The following is a 27,794-nucleotide window of genomic DNA, read 5'->3' as shown; positions in this document are numbered from 1 at the left end:
CAATGCCCCATAGATTCTCTATGGGGTTCAGGTCAGGCGAGTTTGCTGGCCAATCAAGCACAGTAATCCCACGGTCATTGAACCAGGTTTTGGTGCTTTTGGCAGTGTGGGCAGGTGCCAAGTCCTGCTGGAAAAGTCAGCATCCCCATAGAGCTCATCTTCGGAAGGAAGCATGATGTGCTGCAAAATCTCCTGGTAGGCGGCTGCGTTGACCCTGGACTTAATGAAGCACAGTGGACCAACACCAGCAGATGACATGGCTCCCCAAATCAACACAGACTGTGGAAACTTCACACTGGACTTCAAGCATCTTGCAGTGTGTGTCTCTCCATTCTTCAGGTCTCTGGGTCCTTGGTTTCCAAATGAGATGCAAAATTTGCTGCTCTCATTGTTTCACCTGTATAAATAGATTAAGTAAATCTTTTATTATTCACATGGGTTGTACACCGAGCTGCTTTCTTGATACAGACCAGAGGTGGCAACTTGACAAATGCCAAAAGGATACCTGCCTTTACCAGCATTTTTAAGCTAGAGTTTTTATGGTCTGCTTAGCTTACACCAGCCCTATTTTAACACAATACGAAAATGCAGAGGTTGCCTATACAACCACAGGCTACATTTAATGAATCAACCCTGTCATATCAATTTATAAATACTGTTACTCTCCTTTGTTTAGCAATGTTTATGTGCATACAAAATGGGTTAGTTTGCTTTATTTGCCATGGCTGGTTTCCATTCCAAGTCTAATACTGCCCAGGTAAGTGCAATGGGAGTTGGGTTTATCAAATACTAATGCAGTATGAATATATGCACACTATCACTGTTTCCTTTCTCTAATTGGGCAGGGAGCTTCTGGAAAAATGTCCCACTGAATTGAGAAGGTGAATGTTCTTTTACCTTCCCTGCTCAAAATGGGCATGCAACAGAAGTGCTCACCTGTTGTTTTTCTAGTTCTTCTCTAGAAAAGCAGTGGAGTTCAACATATAATCACCACTAGGATGACGAATAAAGGAATCGTTTAATTACCTTCTTCCTCCTCCTCAGAATCACTGTAGCTTTTGTCTTCTATGAATCCTGAGCTGGCTGAACTGCCCGTACTGGCAACACTTTCCAACCTTCTCTTGATTAGCTCAGAGAGGTCACTGCTGGAGTCATCAGCTGTTTTTTCCATTTCCTGGGACTGAGAACAAAACAAGAATTTAAAAAAAAAGAAATCTAAGTGGATATGCTCATCACATACAAAATGTAGCAACTTTACATATTTTAGTTAGTTATGTGTTTGCTTATTGCACCCTTCAGATTTGGAAATAATGCTGTAACTACTCATTATCTTATCATTTGTTTTTTCTTTGGAATTTGTTCCATGACAAGGAGCTAATTCTTTTCCATCAGCAAAAGTATTTCCAAATTCATAATACTCAATACAATAAACACAGCAACAGAATGAATGTTGTTTCTACTTCAACACACAATCATAGGCACCATTCCTTTAGTCCTGCAGGCTACACTATTGATACCTATAATTTGTGAAGTAATGCCACTCTATGAGCTCTATTGTGAATGGATTGCCTCAAGGCGTCTACTGTGTAAGCATTAAAAAAATGTTTAACCGATCTAGGCTAAAGCACACATGGACTAAAATACTTTTTCATTAACACTCACAAATAAGTGTGCTACATTCTCTAATTTTGTGGGAATTCAAGTACGAAAATACTCATTGCTCAATCAGAAATAAAGTATATTGGTGAAATTCTACACAACAATCTTATACTGTGACAACAGTTGAAATCATGCATCTAATATTTATTATCTTTAGCCATTATTCAAAAAGGAAGAGAATAGAATGCAGAATAAAAGTTAAGAAATCTGGTGCCTGGACACATGACCAAAACTAGGGTGGCAGAGCGGCATGTTCCTCCGCCGCCACATTAGGAGGGGCGCCACTTGGGCAGACTGATCACTCTGGCACTGCCCATGGCCTCAACTACTAGCATGGGCGGAACTACTAGAGTCGCATCGACCCGACCCTGGCATACCACCACTTCCTGCCATACAGGACGCTCCTGCACACACGCAGGCAGGAGAGAGCCTGCACGGCTCATACAGACACCGCTGCATCAGCCAGTGGTGGTACCAGGATCTGAGGGAGACAGACAGAGATGGCATTGGAGGAAGATGAAGGGCTGGGGCACAGGGAGTTTGTGAATGCTCCCCCACCCAAGGAGAACCCCTAGGATGCAAAAGTGAAACTCAGCAGGTTAAAAGCAAAGCAGGTGACCTGTGACCCTAACCCTAAAGTCTCAAAATGGTGAGTGAAATATTTAACAATAAATTGCATTACACACATTGCTGTCACTACCATGTTTTGCATTCTTTAGTATCATGCTCTGCATTCTTTACTGTTGAGCACTGCGTTCTTTACTATGTGTTGCATTCTTTACTAATGTGCTCTGCGTTCTTTACTACTGAACTGTGCACTCATGACAGATTTAGAGGGGAACTTCTGGGAAAATAGAAGCGAGCCCAGAAGCGGCTCTTTAATTAACAAAGCAGCACTGGAGAATGAGGCGATTTGGAGCCTCACCTCTGCGGTTTGTTTAGGAGGGGCGTCGTTGTGACAAAAGAAGAAGAGAGCCCAGAAGTGTGGGGTGTGTGTGGATGGAGAAAGTCTCCTGGAGGGGGGCGACTCTGAATCTTTGCCCCACTGCAGTGACAACAATAATGGAAATCAAGCTGAAAGAGGGAGCTATAATAAATCAACTTCAACACAGGTACATAATTTTTACCTTTATTTACTTTTTTGTATGTTATCAAAACAAGTAACAGGGCAATACATCATAAATGTTCTAACAGAATAGTAAATGATATATATATTTTTACACTGAACCAATAGCAAGTACCAGAACTTTTCCCTACTTTGAGATACTGTTATGACACCATGTTGCTCTGCTGATCCAATGTTGCAATACTATTAACATACTGCATATAGTGGTCGCTGTTGATCTTAAACTTGAACACCAGTCAGATATATACATTGGGTGGCTTTGCGTGGCTTAGGGTCGGCCGAACATGCTCTGCATGTTTGGCCGACCCGAAGTGTAGTAGGAGTTGGACTCAGACGATCCAACATCTGGATCGGCTAAGCCGAACCCCTGGCAGGCTACTCGCTGCTGTTCAGTCTATTCTTATAGATGCCAAACAGCAGTGAGTGAATAGCCGAATGCCGATGAGGGGCATTCGGCTCGGCTGTTCTACTCGGTCCCTCTTTGATTCATTTTCACAGTTACAACCAAGAAGCAGCATAGACTACTGTTCAAACAAATGCTTAAAGGAAACCTTACTGAGGAGATTATTATGGACTCTCATTGCAGACCTCTCCATTAAAAATGCTAGCTCCCTACCTGTTCTGCTGATTGAATGGGTTCAGTATATTATGAGTTACACAAGTATGAGGATCAGTAGTCCTTCTTTCTGACTTTACTTGCTCTGTATCTGTTTGGGGATCGGACACTTAAATTATTGAAGCTAGTTAGACATATCTGTTTTTGCCAGGAAAGAAATCATTGATCTAGACTCTCTCCTGCTGCTGGTCATGTGATTACTGATGAGATACTGATCACATGGTCTCATGTTGATCACATGTTGAAGGGTAATAGTCAGACACAGCTGCCACCCAGGTAGCAAGCAATTGAGCTGTAAGTTTGAAAATGACTTGCTAAACTATTGCAGACTTGCCAAGCTTCACAATTTTGTTGCACAATTACAGCAAGTCTGCATTGCAAGTCTCCAGACCAGCGAGCTTGCAGAGCCCTTGCTAAGACCTTGCAGGACTCTTGCTGTAGGCTTGCCAAGCAAATTTGCTACAAATTCAAAAAGTGTCAACTAGAACTTGTGCTGCAAGTGTTCTGCAAGTCTACAACTTGCAAGGGAATGTGTGCAGCAAGTTAAGAATTACAATTTAACCCTGCCACAAGTTTGTGGCAAGTTACCCTTGCTATCTGGGCAGTCAACAGTTTGGGCTGAACACTGCTCCTACAATGATAATTGCTCTAACATTGGTCATGTGAGGTTTCCTCAGGAAAAGACTGAAAAGTATTAAACAATTTTTGTTAGTACCTTGGGCAGCAGGGAGCAAAATCATTTTGGCTTGTTTGTTATTACTGTAGGTGATAGGTTTAACTATATCATTTAATGCTGCTCTTTTAATGACCATGCTTATTTGTTTATGAACTATTAAATACTGTAGATATTTAAAAATGTGCATATGCTTTAAATGAGAACTGCAGCCATCACTTTTTTTTCTAAAAGAGTAGGAAAGATTTAGAACTTCTGTCATGTTCCTTGCTGTCTGTCACTCCTTGGGAGATTTAACCTTATCTCTTGTCATATCACTAGGGTACAAACTAATGGGAAAGCTCTCCAAAAGGGACATATCCAGAAAAAAGTACACACATAATATAATAAGGTGTACAGCTCTTCTCAGATCTTATTGCAATTTGTTACCTAATGGTGAGATTTACTGTCATTTCACCTCATTAGAATTGGAAGTAAGGAAAATTTTACTATGAACAGACATGAGCTGAACTTGACCAAAACCTTTACCCACTCAAAACTAAAACAAACAAATAAAAGAGTACAAATATAGCTAAGAAATGTAAAGTGTAATATGCTCTAACCTTCATCTTTCAGGCTTCTTGTACTGTGAAGCAGGTTTTTCGGGTCTTCCACAGATCTCTCACTACAAGTTTGCATGGTGTGGCTGATAGAGGTTGGTCTGCAGATAGTGCCTTTCATGTCCATATATCTTTCTTGATATTTATGGGAGACACAGCTTACAGTAATAGTGTTGAAAGAGTGTTCATGTTCTCAAGTAGACACAATAATCACCAGGGAAGCTAACAGCTCTTGCAATCCAAGAGAAAAGGTTGGTCAAGCTTTAAAAACCACTTTTCTCTCCAAGCATTTTCCTGTAACCTGCTCTGTTTTCTCCAACACATGAAATAAAAATATGCTCTTTTCTTCTCAAAAATGAAGGCATTATTTATGGCACCAGATACAAATGTTCAACATAAAACATACTTTTAAAGTGACACTCCCATATGAAATTGCAGGTTGAACTTTTTGTATTGTTACAATGTATGACCTTTTATACAAAAATATTTGCAATCAAGGAAACATTTGCAACACTTTGCAGCAATACAAAACTTAGAAAAGCTGTTGTTTTAGGCAAGATAGAAGATTAACGTGATATTAAAAGCAAAACGTTTTTAAGCTATTTCAAATGCTGATGAAATCACTGATATGGATGCTGCCCCTTAATGTTTAAAAATGTTAGCTACCTGCAGAATCAGCTGGTTCACTGAGCGCTGTCCCTGATATCCTGTTTTAGGGTGCCTACCATTCCTTTTAAAGGCCCCTTTGGAGCCACCCTTGTGTGTGCTAGTAAGCTGTGTGTGTCTCCACAAACACATAGGCTTGCAAAGCAAGCTAGTCCCCTGGTCCCTGCTCCTCCATCTTCTCTCCTTCCTTCTCCAAGCTAGTAGATATACAGATGCTGCAGAATGCTCTGTCTCTTGTGATCTTGTACTGGACAGGAAGTTCAGGGAAGCCAAGCTGAGAGAGTTGGAGGCAGCTGTTTGGAAACATGATGACTGTAAGTGCTTGGGCCAAATTTCTAAAGAGATTCTTTGCTGGGCAATGTATATTTGTTTGATCTGTATTCTTTATTGAAAAACATGTTTTAGAGTTTAATACTAGTTTTAGGAATGCTGTCATTAATCTGGTTAAAAGTTCAAATATTAGTTTCCACGAAAATCCACAGCTGGTAAGTTGTGGAGTATAAGCCAATTCCATTATGTAATGCCATTGTGTATTGAGGTTCAATATGCAGCACACTGTATACTGTGGAGGCACAATGAGAACGGGGTCTTCTGCATTCCAGGCTGTCACAAATCACAGCTTGAAAAGAAAATTACCATCAATTTCCATAATGCAATTCCTTCTCTGCCACTTGTGCTATATTATAAATATATACAGTATATATCATCAATTTCATTGTCACAACCTTAATGCTCTATTTTGCTGTCATATGGAAATAGTCAGTGAGCCCCAGCAGGAATTGGGAGGGAAACAAAGGTTTTCCATGAGAACGTTGGCTACTTTCCTGGATAAATGTCACTGTGTGCCATTGATTTGACAGAACAAAACTAGCATGATATCATAAAGAAACATAAGCTAATATTCCAATTCCGAAAGAAAATATTTAACGGTTCATAATATACAAGTGCAACAAAGTCAAGTTTAATTGCACAAGTTGCAATATTCTTATGTTTAGCAAGTACATCTACAGTTGTTTGTCTTAGCTCTAGATAAATAGGTCTAGGGGTCAGAAGGTGACAGAGAATAATTCATTATCAGCTAATGTCTGAGCTAATTTCCCCATTAAGCAAACCCTTGGAGATCTTTCACTGTGTTCATTCAAAAACAAAAAAACAAACATGTATCTGTGACTTTGTACTATGGTTTTGAACCAACTGGGGTTGAATGAATGCACAATATATTACATTGGAAGAAAAGTCAAAAGTTTGTTGTAAAAAAGGGAAATTCCTTATCCCTACAGTCTTCAGCCACATGGCCAATTCTGAAGCATTGGTCACTTGGCCTCTGCAGATGTGCAGCATTTAATATGACTGATAGTTCCCCTAGATCAGTGGTGGCCAACTCATTAAATATAGGGGCCCACAATTGCGATTTCTGACATGCCGCAAAAATAGTTTAGTATCAACAACGAATGTGTTGCATCACGTGCATTAAAACCGCTGTTTTACCATTTTTACCACAATGCACAGTAATGTGTGCAACGCCGTGAATGCATTAGAGTGCCATTAATTCTGAATGGTTCCCTAATGCACCATTACAGTACTGGACAATGCAACTGCACTGCAGCAGTCCACAACACACATGCCATGAACTCTGATGTATTGCGTAAAAAAAAAAAGCCATGTACGATTTCTAGTGTGGTAAGATGCGCTGCAAACACATTCAAAATGAATGGACTGCCTTAATGCAGCGCATGTTAGGAGCACGCACAGTATGGCAAATTCACTAGTCAGCAGAGTCTCTCGAGATGATGCACAATGATACTGATGAGCAGAGCAAAAAAAAAAAGGCTGCAGAAACAAATATGGCTACCTCATAGTATGATAGAAAATCATTCCCGTCCAGCTCCTCTTTGCAGAGTAGGAAGTAGGTTTGCCACTGCTGTCAATGTTATGTGGAGATTCTGCCTCTGAATTTAATCTGCTTTGGAAACCAGTGTGCAGGTAGTGCAGTGTACACGGGCAGCCTTTGTTTTCATTGTAACTGCACTATCCTTGGTATTCGGCTGGTACATCGGAAACTGTTAGATTTGCCTTTACTTGGTGTCCAACACTAGCGGGCCACACACAGGGGGCTGACCTGCAGGCCCATGTTGGGCACCAAGGCCCTAGAACCTCTAATGGAGACCTTGTAACTTAAGTTGAAGTACTGGTCAAAGGACCAAACACAGAAGGGATGTGGAATTTCCTTTGTTACAGAACAAGGATTTTTTTCTAGATCCTTTGTTACATTTAAGTGACCTTGTCAACAGACTATTCATATCAACAACAATCTCCCCATAAAATGATATGTGCATTCAACATACATTATGCATCTTGCATACGATATCAGCAGCCCCATAAGGCTCAGAGCTGTCACTGAAGTGACACTCTATAGCATTCCCCTTCATTCCTCGAGCTACTTTTAGTATAAATAGATTCGATTTTGAGACTACTGTTTAACTTAAGTTGAAACACTTAAGATGGCCACACATATCGTGATCATCTATTATCATCAAATTATTTTTGTCCTAGAATATTTGGAATATATTATCTAATAATATTTAGAATATATAGGGGTCTATTCACTAAACTGCCGTAGGCAGCCGAGTGACTAACCTATATTAAATAATAATATCACACATACAAATTCTGCCTGTCCTACAGAACATTAAAGTGTATCTATACACAATTACTTAAAGGATAAGTGTACTTTTAAATAAACTACACTTATTCTTTATCTCTAGGCTCCTGGCTAAAAATTTAAACCACCCTCCCCTCCACAGATCCATAGTTACCTTAATGACCTGCCCATGTCCTCTTCCGTCCTTCATCCACTGGGTCTCCTGGAATCAAAAATCTTCCCAGTGCTGGCCTACACACTATATTCCAACAGTCTTGCATAGGCAATTGTATCAAGCAAAATCTTATTAGTGTTCGGCTGCATTTTTAGGGAGCTACATATGCAGATTCAACGTGACAGACTCCTAAACTAAGCTCCAGCCAACACTTTTTGGCTAAGGTTAAGAAACTGTCAGATGTGTACTCCTCTTTGTGCCCCTAATGGGGGGGATTTTTCAAAAAGGAGAATAAATCCTTTCAATGGGGACACACACTGAAAAAATGTATTAGCAAGCATAGTAGGGAAGGTTTAGAACATCTGTCAGGATTTTACCACTCTCTATGTGCCATGGTCACCTATCCAAAGCAATAAAAAAGAGTTGGCTATTCCATGGGAATCCCTACTTAGATATAAACCTGCGAAGGCTTGTACAACTGACAGCATAGTGCTACACATTTTTGCAGTTGTTGTCAAATAAGCAAACACATAACAATAATTACATACCCATTAATAGGCTACATACATTACAGTACAATAGACAGGCATTTTTTGTTGTTGGAAGAATTTAATAAAATTCAGCCATAACGATTATAGACAAGATGCAGCACACCCATAGTAAGCCATTTTCGGTTACTTACATGTAACTCAAATTAAAAAATGATTTTCCTGTGGGATGCTCTGGGTTGCTGCGCATTGCCGTTTGTTTTACTAAACAGAACGAATGTTTAGCAAACAACATAATTATTTTCCATGGATGACTGCCAGTTTATGATGTAAATCCATAAGATATCTGATACCTTACATAGACACATTGTTACATTATGTTTTACACATACTGTATTTACTAGGATAGAGCAAAGCATTCTGAATCCTTTAACAACATTTCGACACTAACATCATAGTTTCATATCATAGAGTGTTTGTACCTTGTAAGCTATGAAGTCTCCTCTTTTGCTTCTTAAATAATTTGACAGATTTCCATACTTGCAATATTCCACAATGATCATAAGAGGCCCTACAGAAGAGACACTAATCAACAATTGTAGGAAAAGAAAACATTTACAATATTTATAATTTTATAATATCTGAGATATCATTATCAGCACTGTTTACTATTACAATGATCTGGAACTGCGTCAGTATCAGTTATATGGCAACGATGATGCTATGAAAATATTCCTTTGCTACAGTGAAGAAAAATAGGGACCAGTTTACTAGATGTAATATAAACACATTGCCAGGCATGAACCGAGGGGCCATTTGAACTTTTTCATTTTTGACGGTAGTCCACCAACAGATTTGTTAGTAAAATTAGACGCTGGCCAATTAGGAAGCCAGGCACCGAGTCATTACACCCCCCCCTCAAACTTCTGGGATCCCAAACTTCTGGGATCCAGAAGCCGTGTAGCGAGTGATTACGCGCACTTTGTGATGAGGGAGCATGGTGCCGGCCAATCAGGACTCCTGATTGGTCGGAGAGATGGCCAATGAGGAAGCCGGATGGTGACGAGGGAGCATGGAGGCGGCTTCCCGGCCAATCAGGAAGCCGGGTGCCGTGTAATGACTCACTGCCTGGCTTCCTGATTGGTTGAGACGCTGGCCAATTAGGAAGCCAGGCACCGAGTCATTACGCCCCCCCACCCCCGACTTCCTGACTCCGGAAGCATGGAGATGGTTTTCCTGCTAATCAGGAAGCCAGCTGGCGAGTCATTTTACGCCGACTGGTTTACTTAATGGAACTTCCGGTAGCAGTATTCGGTATAGAAAAACGGTGTTGGTGCATCCCTAATACAAAGTCAACTTCAGATACATACACTCCTTGTACTTCATTATCAATCAGCTTCTCTCTTCAGTTTGTTCAGTTAAGATTTGAAAATGAAAGATAGAAGCTAATTGGTTGCCGTGCACAGCTGCTCCAGATTTTGTCTGCTCCCATTTTGATAAATTCACCTCATAGAGTTTTTAGTTTGCATCTGTTACATCTGCCTGGATTTCAGCTTTAATCTAATCTCTATTCTACTGAGAGATGAGATGTAACCACTTATTGGCAGTCACCTAATTTGCCACACACAGAAATAATTATGTTGCTAATGAGTTAATGAGATGATTGTCAACAAGTGGTTAAATCTCTCAGTAGTAAGAGATTAAAATCAACTGTGGAACACAAGCCGAAACTCCAGCTATGTTAGCTGGGTGCTGCACATTAAGGCCGTGCTGCGTGCACAGCCGTATCGGGGCAGCTCCTGGGAAGGACAGGTGCTGCTCATGATTAGTACACAGCCCTATCCTTCTCTATGGGAGTACCCGGCCATACGTCGCCCTATGCTCACCTGCCCTGCACGTCCGTGCGGGTATCCGCACTAATATGCTAATGGAATGGATCCTTTCTGTGTCCGAGCCGGGGCACCCGCATCCATAAGGAACTGCACTTGAGGTGAGTGTAGGGCGGCGTATGGCCACGTACTTCCATAGAGAAGGACAGGGGCTGCATACTAATCACACGCAGCACCTGTCCTTCCCGGGAGCGGCACGATACGGCCGTGCACGCAGCACGGAGCTGTACGTGCCAACCTTTTTTCGTGTGAATGAGGCTTAAAAAGGCAATTCACAATAAGCAAGTGTCATCATGCTAGAATTAAATCTAATGTGCAGCTGAAAGCCACCCTGTTGCTAACTAAAAAGTACTTAAAGGAGAACTATGGGGTCAGTGTTTTTCCCCATAGTTCTCCTTAGGGTAACGGGAGGACACAAACTAGTGTCCTCCCGTTACCCTAAGCTCAGTATACCGCGAGCTACAGCTCGCGGTATACTGAGACGCCACAGCCGGAGCGGATCCCGACTTAGATGACGGGATCCGCCCAGCTGCGTGAGTGACAGCTGGCTCTGCCTATCTAGAGGCAGAGCCAGCTGTACCCGCCCCCTCCCCCGTCCGTTCCACCAGTCAACGCTGCCAGATCGGAGCGGGGAGAGTTGAATCCAGCCCCTCCCCCTGTCACAGCAGAGAGCCGTGACAGGATCGAGAGGCGAGCGAACCCGGTATGTGTTCTCTCACCTCCCGATCTACTGAGCCGACCTGTGACAGTCTCATTGTCACAGGTCGGCTAGAACTATGAGGTGAGTGAAAAGCACTCACCTCATAGTTCTCCTTTAACAGCAGCCACTGTGTAAAACAATAGGCTTTAAGAGCTCCCGGCATCACAGCTATCCAACACATCCAGGTATGTCAGATATTAGGTTCCCTGCTGGGCGCCGTGGTTCCTCCCACTGACCCCTTTGTCACTACTGTTTTCTGTAGTGATTTTAAGGGTTGGCTTTACTTTCTTTTTAGTTACACTATATACAATATTTCTCTGTTGACCTAAGAGATCTCACTTGCAACAACCTGCTAGCAACATGTTAGCAAAATATATACAGAAAGATTTAATTTAAAAAAAAACAAAAGCCAACAGACTTAAGATGGCTGTCTGACATTGTCCTACCACAAATCTGTGAATCAGGAATACTAGGAATAATATCCAGTTCAGCACTGAGCAATACTGTTATCATATATGCAGTTGTTAAGATGACCTTACTGCCAAATGTTATGCATTTTAAGCTTGCAACTGCATTTGCTTTCATATACAATAATTATTGTAATCATATCAAACAATAGCTTCAATTGCTTTGCTATTATTTGGTTGAAGTCTGATCTAATATTTTTCTCTTTAAACAGATTCATCTCACCAAAAATTGTGGACAATGCTCACAGAAAAAATATTCAGCAAATTTCCTTAGATCCATCAGGCATAAATCAATATATCTTTCTCAGTAAATGAATGATGGAGCACATTAAAAATGCAATGGGAATGTGTTCAATGGGCATGCAATAACCAGTATTTCCCTTTGATGAATATGAGCTAATGTTTGGTTTTGCATAACCCCAGACCATCAATTTACTTAAGAATGCAGTCATTAGGATGCAGTTAATGTAGAGCCACTTAAGTTATTTGTTTGGAATTTTAATCTTCAGATCCTCATGTACAGAAGGCCTTTGGTGCTGAGTTGAATGATGTGTCACAACAGTGGTTGGCAGCAGGATTCCTCCAGAAGATTGTGGGTTAATGGTGGCCATATAGATTCTTACCTCCAGGCTTGGTGCAAGCTCCCAGTAAATTCACAACATTTAAATGATGCCCAATATGGATAAGGATCTTCAGCTCGGACATTAAAGCCTTGCATTCGTTGTTTGTTGCACACTCTGTTTAAGATAAACAGGACACAGTCATCTCTGCACAAAGGGATATTTTTACAAGGCTCAGAAAATCCTGTTTAGGTTAAGGGGGAGACATCAAGAGACAAAAGGAAAACAACCACAGCCCTTGTGAGGAATCTCAAACACAAGACGTGCTCACAGGTCATCCTTTTCCTGACTATTGTAGGATGGAACTTATTTAATTGTAGTGCACAACAAATACACGAGCTTTAGATAGGCAGAAGTGCACCCTGTGGTGTCTGACTGATGGATAGAACAAGCAAGCTTCTTAGCTGATGACTAATATCTCCATCCTAAGCAAATGATCAGAGTCTTGGAATTCATAATAGTTTTCCTGCTTAATAAAAGGACATTTTGATATTGTAGTCAACTGTTTTCTCCAGATGTATTACAGAAAGATCTGACAGAATAATATTAATAACAGACATTGGGCTTCCTAGCTGACTTTACAAAACATCAAATGTAAAATGTGTATCATTTCACTCATATAGTTAGGTTTCAGTTCTAAAAGTATGCAGCCAGTGAAGTCAAGGATCTTATCTCCATAAATGTTCTGTGCCACTAACTTAGTAGAACAAGCTGAAGATGATAATTCTGTGGCTTGTCCTACTGAAGCCAGGTTGACAAGTGGCCTCAACCTCATTGACAGCAAGTGGAGGATCATAGGAGTGATTTCCAAGTAAAGATATAAAGCAGAGATTCTCCAAGCAATGCTTCTGATGAAAATAAGGCTAGCCATACACATTTCAATTTCTCTTGTTTAGCCCTGGGGGCTGAATGAGAGAAATCTTTCAATTCACCCATCTACACTAAACATTGTAGATGGAGGACTCTCCCCTGACAGCTATTGTATTCCGCCAGCTGCAACACCTCTGGCTGCCTGAATACTTGAACGGCGACTGCATCTGATAGGTTGCAGTCGCCGTTTAGCCAATAATCTTCCACCCAGCTCCTTTTTTATCAACTTTTGTGGAGCCAGGTGGTACCTTAAAGCGGAATTCCAGGAATTTAAAAAAGTAACCCTTGCAGTGGGGCTATACCTGCACTGCAAGGGTTAACTGTTCATTTTGTTCTAGGGGCTCAAATAAAAAATATACACTTACCTGATCCTCAATCCCAACAGACTGCTAGGCCAGTCCTTGCAGGCTCTTCTCCCTTGGGCTCTAGCTGTCTTAGGAATCATGATGTTATCGCATCTAATTCAGTCAATTTACCTGCATTAGATGTGAGGACATATTACAGCTGGAGCAGAGAGTGAGAAAAGTAAGCGATGACTGCCACAGGACCGAGGATCAGGTGAGTATATCTTCTGTTTTCCAGCCCCTAGACCAAAATAAGCAGCTAACCCTTGCAGTGTGGGGGTAGCCCCGCTGCAAGGGTACATTTTTAAAATAACTGGTGTTCTTATTTAAGTCCTCTACATGTGGCTAGATGTTTGACGTCAACACAGGTTCTACACTAATTATAAAAAGATACTTTAGTCAATAACTAAATCTGCATATTATCTAACATGGTATGAAAAATAAATTGTGCCTATTAGCACAGACAAAGAATACAGCATTACATATGAAGAATAATGCCAACTTCTCAATGGAGAAACCCAATTTAAAATGATACCTTTAAGCATCTTAACAGCAACAGTTTTGCATGTTGAACATTTATCAATGCCAAAAGCAGAGGCTTCCACCACCTTCCCGAAAGCGCCATGGCCCAGCGTTTTACCTGCAGTTGAAAGTAAACAGTGAGCCACAGCGTGAACAAATAACACAGGGGTGCATGCCAAGGAAACCATGCAAAGACACCAAGGGGCAGATTTATGAAACCTGGGGAAGTATTGAAGCTGTTGCCTATAGTAAGCCATGTCGGGTTTTCCCCCACTCTGGTTGCCAATATAGGTGACTTTTCTTTGCTTCAGAAATCTGCCCCACAATTAATGCAGAAAAAGAGTTCACAATGAAGGAAAACAAACCAACGGGGTTTATCAAAAATACTTTTAACAGGGGAATAGGTACAGAAAGTAGAGCTTAATGAAACACAGCAGATACTGCAATTTAAAAATAAAAAAGTAATAATAATAAACTAGGAAAGCATGTTTGTAGAAAATCGCACATTATACACAATATTATATATACAATATTACCTACAACTGAAAATGTTTTGTTGCTACTGACAACTCTTAAGCTCATAATGATGTTGCAGGATGTTGTAGACTAGCATTCCTAAACTCCCTTTTAGCCAAAACCATTTGTGCCTTTGTTTTATTTGTAATCTAATTTTATTCTCCTTGCAAATGCCTCGTTGATCTTGCCAGGGAGTTGCCCCAATCGGTTAGTGATGGAAATGATCTGCAGGTACATCTAAGCTCTGCAGTATTGTAACTGCTTTGTGCATGCCCTGTTTCTTTATACAAACTAAGGCTAGCTTACAGGTTACTATGATCATTGATGATCATGTGACCACTTGTCCTCCACTCCTCTCTGCACAGCCCAGGGAATAGGCTGCTGGGATGTCACCAGGACATGTGATGCATTGTAACTTAGCTCCGCCCACTGACCAGGGCCATGTAGAGCCCAGGAAAAGCGAAGGAGTCACATGACCTGAAGATTTTCTTTATAAAGAAGATATTTTAAATTTTCTTTTTTACACTATGTGGTGTCTATACCATGACCCTGCACTGTTTTGTAATGTAAGGAAAAATATAGGGTTAACAACCATGACTGGGCTTATCCAAGAATCTGAATATCCAATCCTGAAGTAATATAATTGGCTTAAGTGATTTTCACTTGCTTTCAGTTTTACATATTTATCAGAGTTTGATTCTTCAGCCTAAGAAAGTGGAAGTGAATAATATTAATAACACCCCCTAATTAAATTCAATGTCCACAATTACAGGGCATTGTTGTTTCACATTTTTATGCACACTTAAGGGGTCTATTCACTAAGCTGCCGTAGGCAGCCAAGTGAATGACCGACCTGAAGTGAAGTGAGCCGAACACTGTTCGGCTATTCACTTCAGGCTGGTACGGCTGATTTCAGCCGTACATCGGCTGAAATCAGCCGTACATCGACTTGCTTCACATGGCGCATGTTCGGCCGACCCGAAGTGCAGAAGGAGTTCGACTCAGCCGATCCAACATCTGGATCGGCTGAGCCAAACATCCGGCAGGCTACTCACTGCTGTTCGGCCTATTCTAGCATTGTACCCGCCGTCTGCTGATGGACCTGATGGAGAACTGCAGCAGAGGTCGGGTACAATGCTAGTTTACTATTGGCTATTGCAAATTGAAATAGCCAATAGTAATGTAGCAATGTATTTCAATGGGAATTTTTTTTTTCTATTCTGACATTGCTCTGTGTCAGAATAAAGAAAAAAAGAAACAGCAGTGTTTCTCTCCTTGGCGGCCGGGAGCAGGAGACTCCCGGGGGTCCTGGGGCCGAAGCTAGCCGAAGGATCGGCCGAAGCTACGGCTAGATCCTTCGGCAGCTCCGTGAATAGACCCCTTAGAAGCTGGGAAATTCTGTATGACGTCAGACTTGAAGTGACCCTGAAGTGTTAAGCTCAAAGTAAGCAAAGCTAAATAGGAGAGCAAATATAAGTCTTTTATAAGTAAGCCATTAATGTCAGATATAATATCTTCAGAGTAAATATTATGTATGTATGTAATATAATGATACTAGCTTTTATATTTTGCATATGTGAGACTAGAGTACAGATATTCTTATTTTTTTGTGCATATAAAGAGTTGCAAAGCTTTTTCAGCATTCCAGACAATGTAGTAGGGCAGGTGTGGCACTGAATGGAAGTTTGCGCCCTGTGAGCTAGTATTTTTTATCTTCACGTTCTCTGCTACGTGACTGCAAGTAAAGATCCACCAAGAGTTTATACTGGGTAAAGGAACTTGGCAACTGCACAGACTGCACGACAGTTCAATATTTATGTGTTGGTATGTAGATTAAAAAGATCCATTTCAGTTACTTAGAGGTGAAAGAATGTACAGGTCATCAAGGAATTCACAGTGGTGGGTTCATTACTCCCTAGTGATAGAAACCAAGGTTTGGCAAACAGAGATAAGAACAAGCCCACCATGTGATGACAGCTTACATAGAGATTAACATATACCATAAGACCAGCACACGAGGCATGTATGTAAATAAATGAGAAGACAGCATTAAACACACATGTAGAAGAAGTTACTATGAGGTGAATTTGTTTAACCTTTTATCCAGAGGAGATCCAAAGAATAACAGTTTATAATGCCAGTGCTGTAATAATGGAAGACAAGCATTCATAATGCTGTTTTTGTACTGTAACTGAATATGATTTATGTTTGTAGGTATATGCACCCTTTGTAACTGTAATGGAGCTCAGGGGAGTAGGAAACAAGGGGCTAGAAGTGCCACTGCCCTTCAGTTCTATAGTCTTCATGAATCATAGCTCTTTTTCGATGGTGTTACAGGTTTGTAAATTACTGTATTCTTTCATTTACTGCAAGTACTTTAGTGACTATGGTTTTATCTTAATGGCCTATAACATGTAAGCTTAACTAGGGCAAATAGTCACACCAAATATAACCATTGGATTAAATTTGGTTGCAGATTTAATAGGAGTGGTTCTGAGCAACAAGAAATCCAATGAAAAAATAGCCAATGTTTAGTCTGCACTTAATGCTGAAGGCCAATTCATTGAACAATAAATCTAGGTAGCCTTTTTAGCGAGCTCCTTGGTGGACTTATGGTATTTTGTCACATGACTCTGTGGTACCCCTCTCCTTGAGAACTACAGAAGCTTGAAATACAAGGAAAATCACGGTCAGATTTTCATGGCTAATCATAAAAAAACAATACGAACAGAAGTAATGACATCCAGCTGCACAAAATAACTATGAAGACACGGCAGGTACGCTGTGACCGATGAGCGAGTTTAAATGTAACATTCTGGCATTTGACCAGAGTGTTTCTTTTATTTGTTCAAAGAATTTGAGGGTGTGAAGCAGCAGTATTGCTGTGGTATGCAGATATACAGATATGTAGCTATGCTGGATAATACCATTACTACTTCATTGCCACAATTAAACAGTAAGCAATTAATTATCACATTTGCAATTGTATTCCCTCTCTGAAGAAAATCACTCTATGTATCAAGACACACATCCCCCAGCTTATCAGTATCATATGGGTAACAGTTGGGTATAAAACATGTGGGGGAGAAAATGTTTGTACAATGACATTTGTCAGTTTGAATCGAGTGTCCAGATCCAGATACCTGATGCATAGGGTTAGACACCAGATCTGCTGGTTTATGGCAGAAGCTAATATCTGACACTTTGAAGGGAAAGAACAGCGTCTCTGCAACAACCATAACTCATGGGTGACAGTGTTGTGGTAACACAAATAGATAACATATGTGTTGGATACCTTTTTTCTAACAATGATAAGTATATGTTCGTATTGCTTTGCTTTCAGGATTCAACTCCATTCAAAGGTAGAAGCCTAGTAAGGGTGGTATCTAAAGTGGAAAGACACTGACACTCATACATGAATCTAACATTATTGATCCAGCACAATGGTTTCAATATGATATGGTCACCTTTACTGTTTTCCACCAACTGTGAGTTTGGGCTCCCTTGGACTACATTTTCCTATCTCTTTTTGGTTTAAGAAACTGACAGGACAGAAATACAGGTAATGCTGATTTATTTTCATTTTGTCAAGGCTCAAAGACTATGGCTGCCCCTTTTAGCTTTTCTTCACTACTCTCCCTTATTGAGAAAGGAGGGACAAGAATGACAGCCATGCTGCTTCAAAAACAAGTGGCCCTTCAGAACTCCCAGATTGCTGAAACATTCCTGCCCATTTAATTCACATAGCTCAGTTACAGATGATCACTGGTGGGTTAAATAACTTACTGAACTTACTGTAATGTTATCTCTTGGCAAGTTCTCCCAGATTTACTTATTGCTGCCATGTATTTAATTTTTTATGCAGCTGTGAGAAAAAGCAAGAGCCCAGTTCAAATAGCTGGGTTCGGTGGTTAGAATCAGGAGCTGAGGTGCAGAGATCTTATTTATGGAGTCACAAAGGAATAACAGAACCTGTCTGTGAGTCAACCTCTCCAGGATCCACGCAAAAATGAAATATCTGCTTGAGCTGATACTTCAAATGACAATCAAAAAGAATGTGTTGTAATTGGCATATTATAAACTATTAGTAAAGTGTTATAATGAAAGAGAATGAAAAGCAAAATACATTAACAGAACACAGTAACACACATTGCACCTACCTAGGCTGAGCCTGTCACGAGGAAATTCCCACTTGCTGCTGTCATAGGGCAGTCTTTCACATTGCTCATTTAGTGGCATTTCATCTGGATCCATTATGATGGACAGGTAGCCTGTTTTAATTTCAGATGCATGTGGCTGCAAACAAGTAAAAACACTGATACCTTGAGTCACTGGTCATGTACCAACAGAATTTACTACATAAACTGTTTGTGTTTCACAATTCAGTGCTGTGAAACATTGTCCCCTCTGGGCCACCAAACAACATCTGAAACAATGCAGTTGGCTCTCCCCCTGAATAAGATTAGGCAATATGTTACTCTGAACCAGGACAGGTTTTAAAGGTAGTCCCACAGCAACAAATACAGACAATCCCCAGGGAGTGGACTCATGACTACTAGGAGTGTTTTTTTAACATATTTAACATTAGATTTTGATTCAAATAGTGCCTACGGTAACAGGCGATTTTCTTGAACAAATGATACATTCGACTGCATTTACTACCACTTAAAATCCAAGAAATTGGAAAATTTGGTGTTTTACATTAGGTGCCAATAAACCTCAAATATCTACACTCTGGTTTTCTTGTTACTACTGATGTGTGTAGTGTCATCATGCAAGATCTGCAGAAAGCTATGGATACCCAACAGTCTGCCAAGAGATTTAAAAAGATTGCCAAATAAGTTAGAAACAATTATTCCACCATAAGGAAAATAATCTATAAGTGGAAAAGATTTCAAACATCTCCTAATTTGTCCAGGGCTTCCTGTATCAGCAAATCCAGAGCAAGAGCTGGCCATTTGGTGCCAAAAGAAGTCAACAAGAACCCCAACATTTTTATCATGGAGTGTTCAGGTAACTCTTGCAACAGTTGGGGCCAAAGTGCATGCAACTACACCCAAAAATAACACCTTTATCAGTAGGCACTGTTTGAATAAAGATCTAATGTTTGCCTGTTTAAATATGTTCAAAAAGTGAAAGGGTATACCCTTTTTTTTATAATTGCCAATTATTTTTATACTTGCCAAAGGATTTGTAATTCTATGTAGCCCGCCAAACTTTTCTATTTTATGCACAGCCAGCAAGATGAAACGCGTAGTTCCTAATTAAGGAATTCAACTCTTTATGGTACATCTCTATTTTGAGCCTCTACTTTAGACAGTGAATCAGCATTATCACCTATGTCCTATGAGCAGGGAGCTGACACATGAAGTAGTAATGTTAATCCAGAAAACAGCAGAGCGACCGTACTGGAGTGTACATCACAAGAATGGCCTGGCCAAAATTACAAATCCTTTGGCTGGCAAAAAAGTAAACATATACTGTATGTGTGTCACCACTGTGTTTAGCCATTTGCCATGAGTGTTACTTTAACGTAATTACCTTTTACTAGCTAGATGCATATTACAAAAGCTGATGATGCAGACTATCCTCAAGACTGATCACACTTCTAAATAATGGCTTTATTCATTTTACCAGAGCAGCATTCCACCAATTGGCATCGGCAGGGAAATCTGCTGCCAAAGCTCTGACAATTTTAAACAACCACATGAAGAATTGATTTTACATGGTGTAACTTGATTATTGTAATCGTGGTGGAGATAAGAACACAGAATTTAATTTAGAACACAGTTAATCATAATTCTCTTGAACCAGGGTAAAACAAGAACAAATTCATAAACAATGCAGTTGTTTATTAGGCGCAGCCAGGCCTGTATTTGCCTTTCACTGGCAGAAATGTGACTATTACTTTGGGTTTTATTCAATTACACAAATGTGTGCCTTACATCACTTTCACTGGTTCCTTTTCTTGGCATTTATTTTAGAACATTTTGTGTCCATATTACCATTTGTGTGTTTTTAAACACAGCTAATATATCACATGAGTTTGTGCTTCATTAGCCTCCCTGCAGAAACATCTGGCCCTCCAGCCCCAGGCTATTGGTGGTCAATGAGAAGAGAAAAGGTGGAGATGCTGCAGAAGGAGGAAAAGGAGTGGAACTAGGAATGCCAAGCAGCACACCGACATGGTGACATGGCAAAGAGGCAGTGAACTATTAACTATAAGGGCCATGGATCTGTAGCAGCACAGCTACTGCAAAATCTCTTGGGGGTGAAGATGTCACCTGATCACTGAAGTGCAGCTGCTAACATTGATCGATGACCAAGAGATTTTGCAGCAGCAACATTCAGGTCACTCAAATCCTGTATTTTTCTGCCATACTTTTTTTTTTGGTGCAAGATAAAGGAGTGCTAGGGATGCTGATGGTAGCTGCATGCATCCACAGAATCATGGGATGTGGTTTTTACATCAACTTGCGGTCAATGTTTTGTACAATGCTTTTTATTTTCTTTCATTGATTTCTTAAATGTTATTTTTATTATTAGAAAAATCCATAAAATTACTTGTATTTCACCACAAAATTATACTTTGTTCTGTATTCTTCAAAAGAAGGTGTCCACTACCTGGAGCTTTTCTCTGACAAAGCACCTGCATACCTGTGCCACCACCTATTTGTAGAATCTGCACTTTTGTTGAAGTCATTGACAGAATTCTCATACCTAGAAGTAGTTTAATGTGAAGATTCTGCAAATGCAAAGCTCCTGTACAACACAATGTATGAACTTTTAATTTGATAATATTCAGTCCTATCAGACATGCCTAGACTCTATCAGGCATGCCTACAATAATCTCTATCTTTAAGGCAATTTCTTTACTGATACAAAATACTAACTGCTTTTATAGCTAGTGAATAGCGGTCCCCAAACTTTATATACATTCATCCAAATGATCTCAACTACTACGTCAACCTGCAAATTTACTGTGTAGACAGACAGCTCTGGGCCCCATAGCAGTCTCACAGTCTGGTATGGCTATAATTACACCTGTAATTATTATATATATTTGTATAATGTGTATTGTCATATAAAGTACTCACATACCTTTTTCAGCTTCCGTATGAAAAGAGTCAGAAGGAGCCAGAACAAGGTTGCTGCCACTCCTGTGCATACAAGGATGATGACTTCTATGTTGGACTTCTCCTCTCCACCTGTATACAGTACATACAAATCTGTTACTGGGGCAGGAAGTTAGAGAAAAGTTAGAGAAACGTTCTCCAACAAGGACATAGAAATTACCTGCATTATTATTGTTTCAACCTGTATCCAAAGGTGGATCTGGGGACAGTCACGAACACATCATTTGGAACTCTAGTCTGACTTTGATTTTTAGTTTTTTATATAGCTGGGACAATTCCAAACCCCCTGCTAGGTTTTCCTTGCTGTTTCTTTTCACTGGTCAGATTACCTTAACTTAGTGCAAAGTTAATGGGATGGGAAAGTAAAGTTAAATCTCCCAAATGGGGCACAATATGCAATAATAATCCCATAGAGGTCTAACCCTTACCCATTTTATCCATTGAGATTATAGTGCACAGCAAATGGAGGAAGCATAATCTATGTGTGCAATTAGAAAAGATGGCTGCCCCCATGTAAATCTAATATATACAGTCATATCACATTCAATATTATATCAAAGGATAAGGTTTGCATTACAGACTATATGAAACATATTAGAAATAAGAAACGGGAATATGCAAGAAAACAAGAATACAAGAAATAAAAATAAATGTTCACCTCGAACAGTAACATAAGCAGAATTGTTGGCATGACCCATTTCATTAACAGCTCGGCATGTATACATTCCCTCATCATCCTTCTTTACCCTCTCAATGATCAGGTTATCATTATAAAGCAAAGTAATTCCTATGAAAAAAAACAATGTGGACAAATACACATTAATGTATTTCATAGATGAGCTGTACATAGAAAGATAGGTATTTTATCTTTTAACTAATGCCTAAGCATAACAATCTTGTCTAGGAACATGAGGCCATGCAAATTCTGCTTTATATGACAGCAATGTATACACACTTAACTCTAAAAAATCTGTGTTTAAATGTTTTGTGTAAAAATAATTTTGTGTTTTTTTTATGTATTTAAATCCCAACATTTGGCACATTTTTAGAAAAGTCCCTTAGTCTGTGATACAAATGCCTAGAAGCTAGTGACAGAGTAGACGGCAGGTATTGCACCTCCTACCTGAGGCAGGTTGAATCTCATATCCATTCTTTAACCAGGTTATTGTGGGCAGGGGATTTCCATCAACTCTACACTCCAGGATCAATGTGCTGCTGCTGTTTACTGTTACATTTTGAAGGTGCTGTACTACCCACGGAGCCTGCTTTTCTGTAATAAAACAATCAACATATAAAAAAAATAGAAATAAAAAAATTGGGCTCTATGTAAATTATCTATACATTTGAGACCACATGCAAAGTATGGGTAGAGAAGATATGGGTAAACAACGCGATTTAACAGCCTTTTTAACGTGGGATGATTGTTGGCGCTGGGAGCCATGGAGCGAGTATCAGCAAAACAGCAGAATTGGTTAAATGTTCAAGAGCGGCTGTTGTTAAAGTGTTTATAGACTGGACTGTCAGCCGAAAATTGTGGCCGTCAGCGACTAGTCAATGTTAGGGCAGAACGGAGAGTGGCAAGACTGGTACAAGACAACAGAAGGGCAACAGTGCAGTGTCAGATTCCTCGCATCACCTTTCAACATCTCGTGGAGTTACGAGGCGGCCCAACCAAGTCTTCTAGTGTAGTCGTCCAACGAAGTACTGATGGGGTGGTCATAATAATCTGGCCACTCAGTGTATATTAAATAGTAGCATTTCTTTGGCCTTCGGCTTTCAGCACGGCTCAGCCGAGCCGATGCATATGCGTTCGGCTCGGCAGAGCCGCTCGGCCATGATCGGGAGCTGTACGGGCTATTGTCTACTGAACCGAAGGGGTCCTGGGGCCGAAGCTAGCCGAAGGATTGGCCGAAGCTACGGCCAGATCCTTCGGCAGCTTCGTGAATAGACCCCTTAGTTAAACAGTGTAAAAACACATGTACATGGGCTTCTGTTTCCATTAGAACTGCTTTATTTCTCACATTAGTCAATACCAATGCAAACACAGGATAAAATGGCTCTGTTACTTTGCTCCAGTCCACTTTAAGTCATGGTTGTCACAGTTCCCCTAAAGCTCTGTTACTCCATCAGAGATGGTAATAAACCTTGTGTAAACTCTTTGTGAGATGATTTCGGAAGTTACACAAGGTCACTGGAAAGTCACACGCCTCCCTTCATCTAGAAGAACCGGGTATTTTGTCAGGATTCCTAAGGAGCAGATGGGTGGGTTAGAGGGTGGGCTAGCAAAAGACTCTGTCACTTTGCCATAAAAGTAGATTAGAAGGAGGTCAAATGCAGGTTTAGGGCACCTGTATATAAAGTCAGAATCCCACATGATAGATGAATGCATCCATCTACATAAGCTTTTAATTGAATACAAAATATATGTATAAGATTGATTAGTTTGCCCTATGTGGTCAGCCTAATTTCTTAGGTGTGCTTTTCTTACCTCTGTTTGACACATTGTATACAGAAGTAAAATCGGATTTCTATACCTATTTATACTTTAAATATTAACCCACCTTGGACTATGAGTTGAGCTGTGCGATGCAACACCTCCTTGCTGTATCGATTCTCAGCCGAACAGTTATATAATCCAGCCTGTTCCTTTGTCACATTTTTAATAGTAAATGAGACTATGGTGGTGTGTTCTCTGTGACGGGTTTTGGTGCTGGTGGAAGGCACTGCTTCTTCGGAAGGATACAACCATACGAGGTTTGTAAAAAGATATTTCTCTGCTTTGCAAATAAGTGTAACATCGCTCCCTTCTAGAACAGTGTCCTCTTCTTCTGTCATCACTCCTGTCTTCACCTCTGTAAGAGAATAATACACAAATAGAGCCACTAATTAGTAGATTATCTGTACAAATAATATTCTGTAGGATTTCTTATAGGCATATGTATATGCTTTTGAGCAGCATCCATTTCAAGTTAAAATAGGTAAGCAACTGGCAATGCATCTCACTTTTGCTTGATATAGAAGTAGGACAGATTAACGTGTTGCTAACTGAACAAGGGTTCATCTCAGCACGTGTTAAAATTGGATTTTATCTCACAAGATGGGAAGTTCAAATGGTGCACAAAATGCATTGAGGAAGTATTGTTTTTGCCTTATGACATAGCAAGCAATATTTAAAAAAAAGTTGTGGTAGTACATTAATGACAACGTTCTGAATCTATGCTCCATTTGCGTTAACTGTGTTTTTCACCTTAAACCTTGAAGCCAAGAATCAGGCAATTGCTCAGGACAAATATAATCCAGAACAGAAATCAACAATAAAGCCAAAAGATTAGACATGTACTAAGGTACACAACCTTATAATGGGTATCACAGTGATATCTAGCCCAGCATTTCTCAACCTTTTTTCAGCCATGGCACCCTTTAAGTAAACAAAATCTTGAGGTGCCCCAGTCTAAAATGTAAAAACTGTAAGTGTAAAAAATGATGTGTGGTCCCTCCAAAATCGGTACCAGATAAGGGTCTGGTATAAATTTTAAAGGGGGGAAACCATGCAATAACATAATCAGAGTGCTACCTTTCACGTAAGAGCCCCCCTTTACATCAGGAGCCCCCTTCTTTCACATCTAGGAAACCCTCTTCAAATCAGAAGCCCGCCTTCACACCAGACTCCCCCTATTTCACATTAGAGGCAGGACGCTGTGTGACAATTTCAAGGCACTCAGAGGAAACCAGAATGCACCCTTGGGTGCCATAGCACCCTGGTTGAGAAAGGCTGGTTTAGCCCATTCTCATATTGTCATAAACTAACAGATCTTTTAACCCTTGGGTTTGTAAATGGTTCTAAAATGAGTATTGGCGGCCTTGGCATGAAATCTGGCTATTTTTGCATTAGAAAAAATAATTGGTGAGTACATGAGAATGTGTGTGGGTTTCTGTGGGCTTTTCACCCTCCACTAATTGTAGATGAATACAACAGGAAAATGGCCCCAGCACTAAATGTACAACAAAAGCAATACTGAAATCTACTATATACTGAAAAAACTTAAAAGAGAACTATGTGGTAAGTGTTTTTACCCATAGTTCTCTTTAGGGTCACGTGAGGACATATACTAACCTCCTTCCGTGACCCAAAGCTCAGCAATAACCTGCAATATACTGAGAGTGCCGCAGCCGGGACATAGCCCGACAATACTGTGGAGATCCACCCATCTCCGTGAGTGACAGCTGGCTCTGCCTATCTATAGGCAGAGCCAGCTGCGCCTGCCCCCTTCCTGTACTTTCCACCATTCAGCGCTGGAGGATCGGAGAGGAAAGGGGGGAATCCATGCGGGGGGGGGATTGGGCGGTGACTGACGGTCACCGTTCACTGCAGGGAGATGATCGGGTAGTGAGCGGATCGGTGCATGTTTCTGCTCACTTCACGATCAATAGAGCCGACTCGTGACAGATTCTTTGTCACAGGTCGGCTCTAACTATGAGTATGAGTGGGAATCACTCACCTCATAGTTCTCCTTTAATTTGCAGTTGAAATACATGATTGTTTAGAGGTTTGTGTCTGCCATAGACTTTGTAATTCTGTATATTCACTCTTGTGTGTCACATACCTATGTCACAATGCACAGCCATGCAGATCAATCTACTACTTTCTGGTTACTTTAGTGCTTCTTGGATGACCTCTGTGCTATTTAGACACAGGCAATGATTGTTCAGTAAGTAGGCTGGATGTATATAACACTTCACATATGTATTTTAACTGAGAATGTTGCTGTCTGCCTTAAATACAGTTTTAAAAAATAACTCAATAAAAAACCCATTAAAAATAAGTTAATACAAACTGTTTTTGTTGTAATATTCACCTTCACTCCAGAGATTTTCGCTACAATACTTTTTTTCTGCTACTGGATGCAGTGACCCACAAAGGAACAACTTCCTCCTGATAACCCTGTAAGTTTGTTGGGCCCCTCAGTATTCGGGAGGACCTTAACACAACCGTGATCTACTCGTCAGGCGAGCCTACTACACCAGCGATACATGTCATTTTGCTTAAATCTTGAGCTATGCCGCTTCCAATACATTCTGTACTCCCTTGCACTGCGTACTGTAAGCTGTAATCAAATGTACCCACTGTCTTTGCAAAAATTTCCTGTTACGTTAAAATCAATAAACATCTTTGATTTAAAATATACATTTAATGATGTAACAATAATTACAGAACTGCGTTAATTTGTGACCTTTATATCTACCTTAAGCTAGGCTTTAAACATTATAATTTTGTAGCCACATCTTTTAAAGATATTACATGGATTTTGAAGGTATGCAAGACATAGGGCCTTGGTAAAACACCCAGACACATTTACAATTACAATTTACAATTTACAACTACTGATTATTATTATTCTTCTATATATAAACACTTTTCACACAGCATAAACAAATCTTTACACACAGGTTTCCAAAACTACTTCAGTTTGATGTATGTTAGATTTTCCTGAATCTGTGATGCGTGCAAATCACATACCGACCTTTGTACATGTAAGCCATATGGAGACAACTACGACCTAGCTACTGCAGCCTGGAACCTATTACTGTGATATGTCTATTCTTTATTGTTAGCCAGGAGGTAGGAATTTCACTGTCCTCTGAATGAAGCATCCAACAAAACTAAAATCACATTGGACAAGTGCTTTGCACTTTATGGAAATGTCCAGGGATGAGTCAATAAGATTAACATGTTTACAATTCCAAGAATTTGCCTGACCCTTTGCTTAATGCGATCCAGCAAGCACATATACAAGTATTCCCAAGACCTCAGTGAGATCATATCTGTCTTCAAAGCTAGTGATCTCCTGCTGCAGAACCTGTGTTTTTATCTCAAGCAATCTATAAAGTTAAACTGATTTCATTTATGCTCATTTAAGTGTCACCCTGAATAAAAGCTTCTATGTCTCTCCTTCAGTAATGACACCTCCTCAACTTGCCAGATGTTCTTTGGAATTTAAGGACAGCTATTCTGTTTACTTAATTTATCAAAAATGTTCCCACATTTCAATAGACATGCATCTTTTTTTATCCTTAAATAATCGGGGT

At 40.2% G+C, this 27,794-nt stretch overlaps 1 protein-coding gene across 1 annotated transcript in view; it reads right to left on the bottom strand.

The window, feature by feature from the left end:
• Positions 1-27,794, bottom strand: part of LOC108791089 (vascular endothelial growth factor receptor kdr-like) — a 115,506-nt gene that overhangs the window by 25,778 nt on the left and 61,934 nt on the right. Inside the window, exons 13-21 of the mRNA XM_018561472.1 lie at positions 24,269-24,559; positions 22,831-22,977; positions 22,366-22,494; positions 21,673-21,779; positions 18,732-18,867; positions 14,069-14,173; positions 12,323-12,436; positions 9,126-9,214; positions 1,027-1,180 (exon numbers count right to left, since the gene is read on the bottom strand). Of these exons, the coding sequence (XP_018416974.1) occupies positions 1,027-1,180; positions 9,126-9,214; positions 12,323-12,436; positions 14,069-14,173; positions 18,732-18,867; positions 21,673-21,779; positions 22,366-22,494; positions 22,831-22,977; positions 24,269-24,559 (1,272 nt within the window). The remainder of the gene's footprint in view (positions 1-1,026; positions 1,181-9,125; positions 9,215-12,322; positions 12,437-14,068; positions 14,174-18,731; positions 18,868-21,672; positions 21,780-22,365; positions 22,495-22,830; positions 22,978-24,268; positions 24,560-27,794) is intronic.

Source organism: Nanorana parkeri, unplaced genomic scaffold, assembly GCF_000935625.1.
Source record: "Nanorana parkeri isolate BGI_ZX_2015 unplaced genomic scaffold, ASM93562v1 scaffold526, whole genome shotgun sequence".
NCBI classification, from domain to species: Eukaryota; Metazoa; Chordata; class Amphibia; order Anura; family Dicroglossidae; genus Nanorana; species Nanorana parkeri.
The sequence above is the reverse complement of the archived record's forward strand: the minus strand, read 5'-3'. Positions and strand labels throughout refer to the sequence as shown.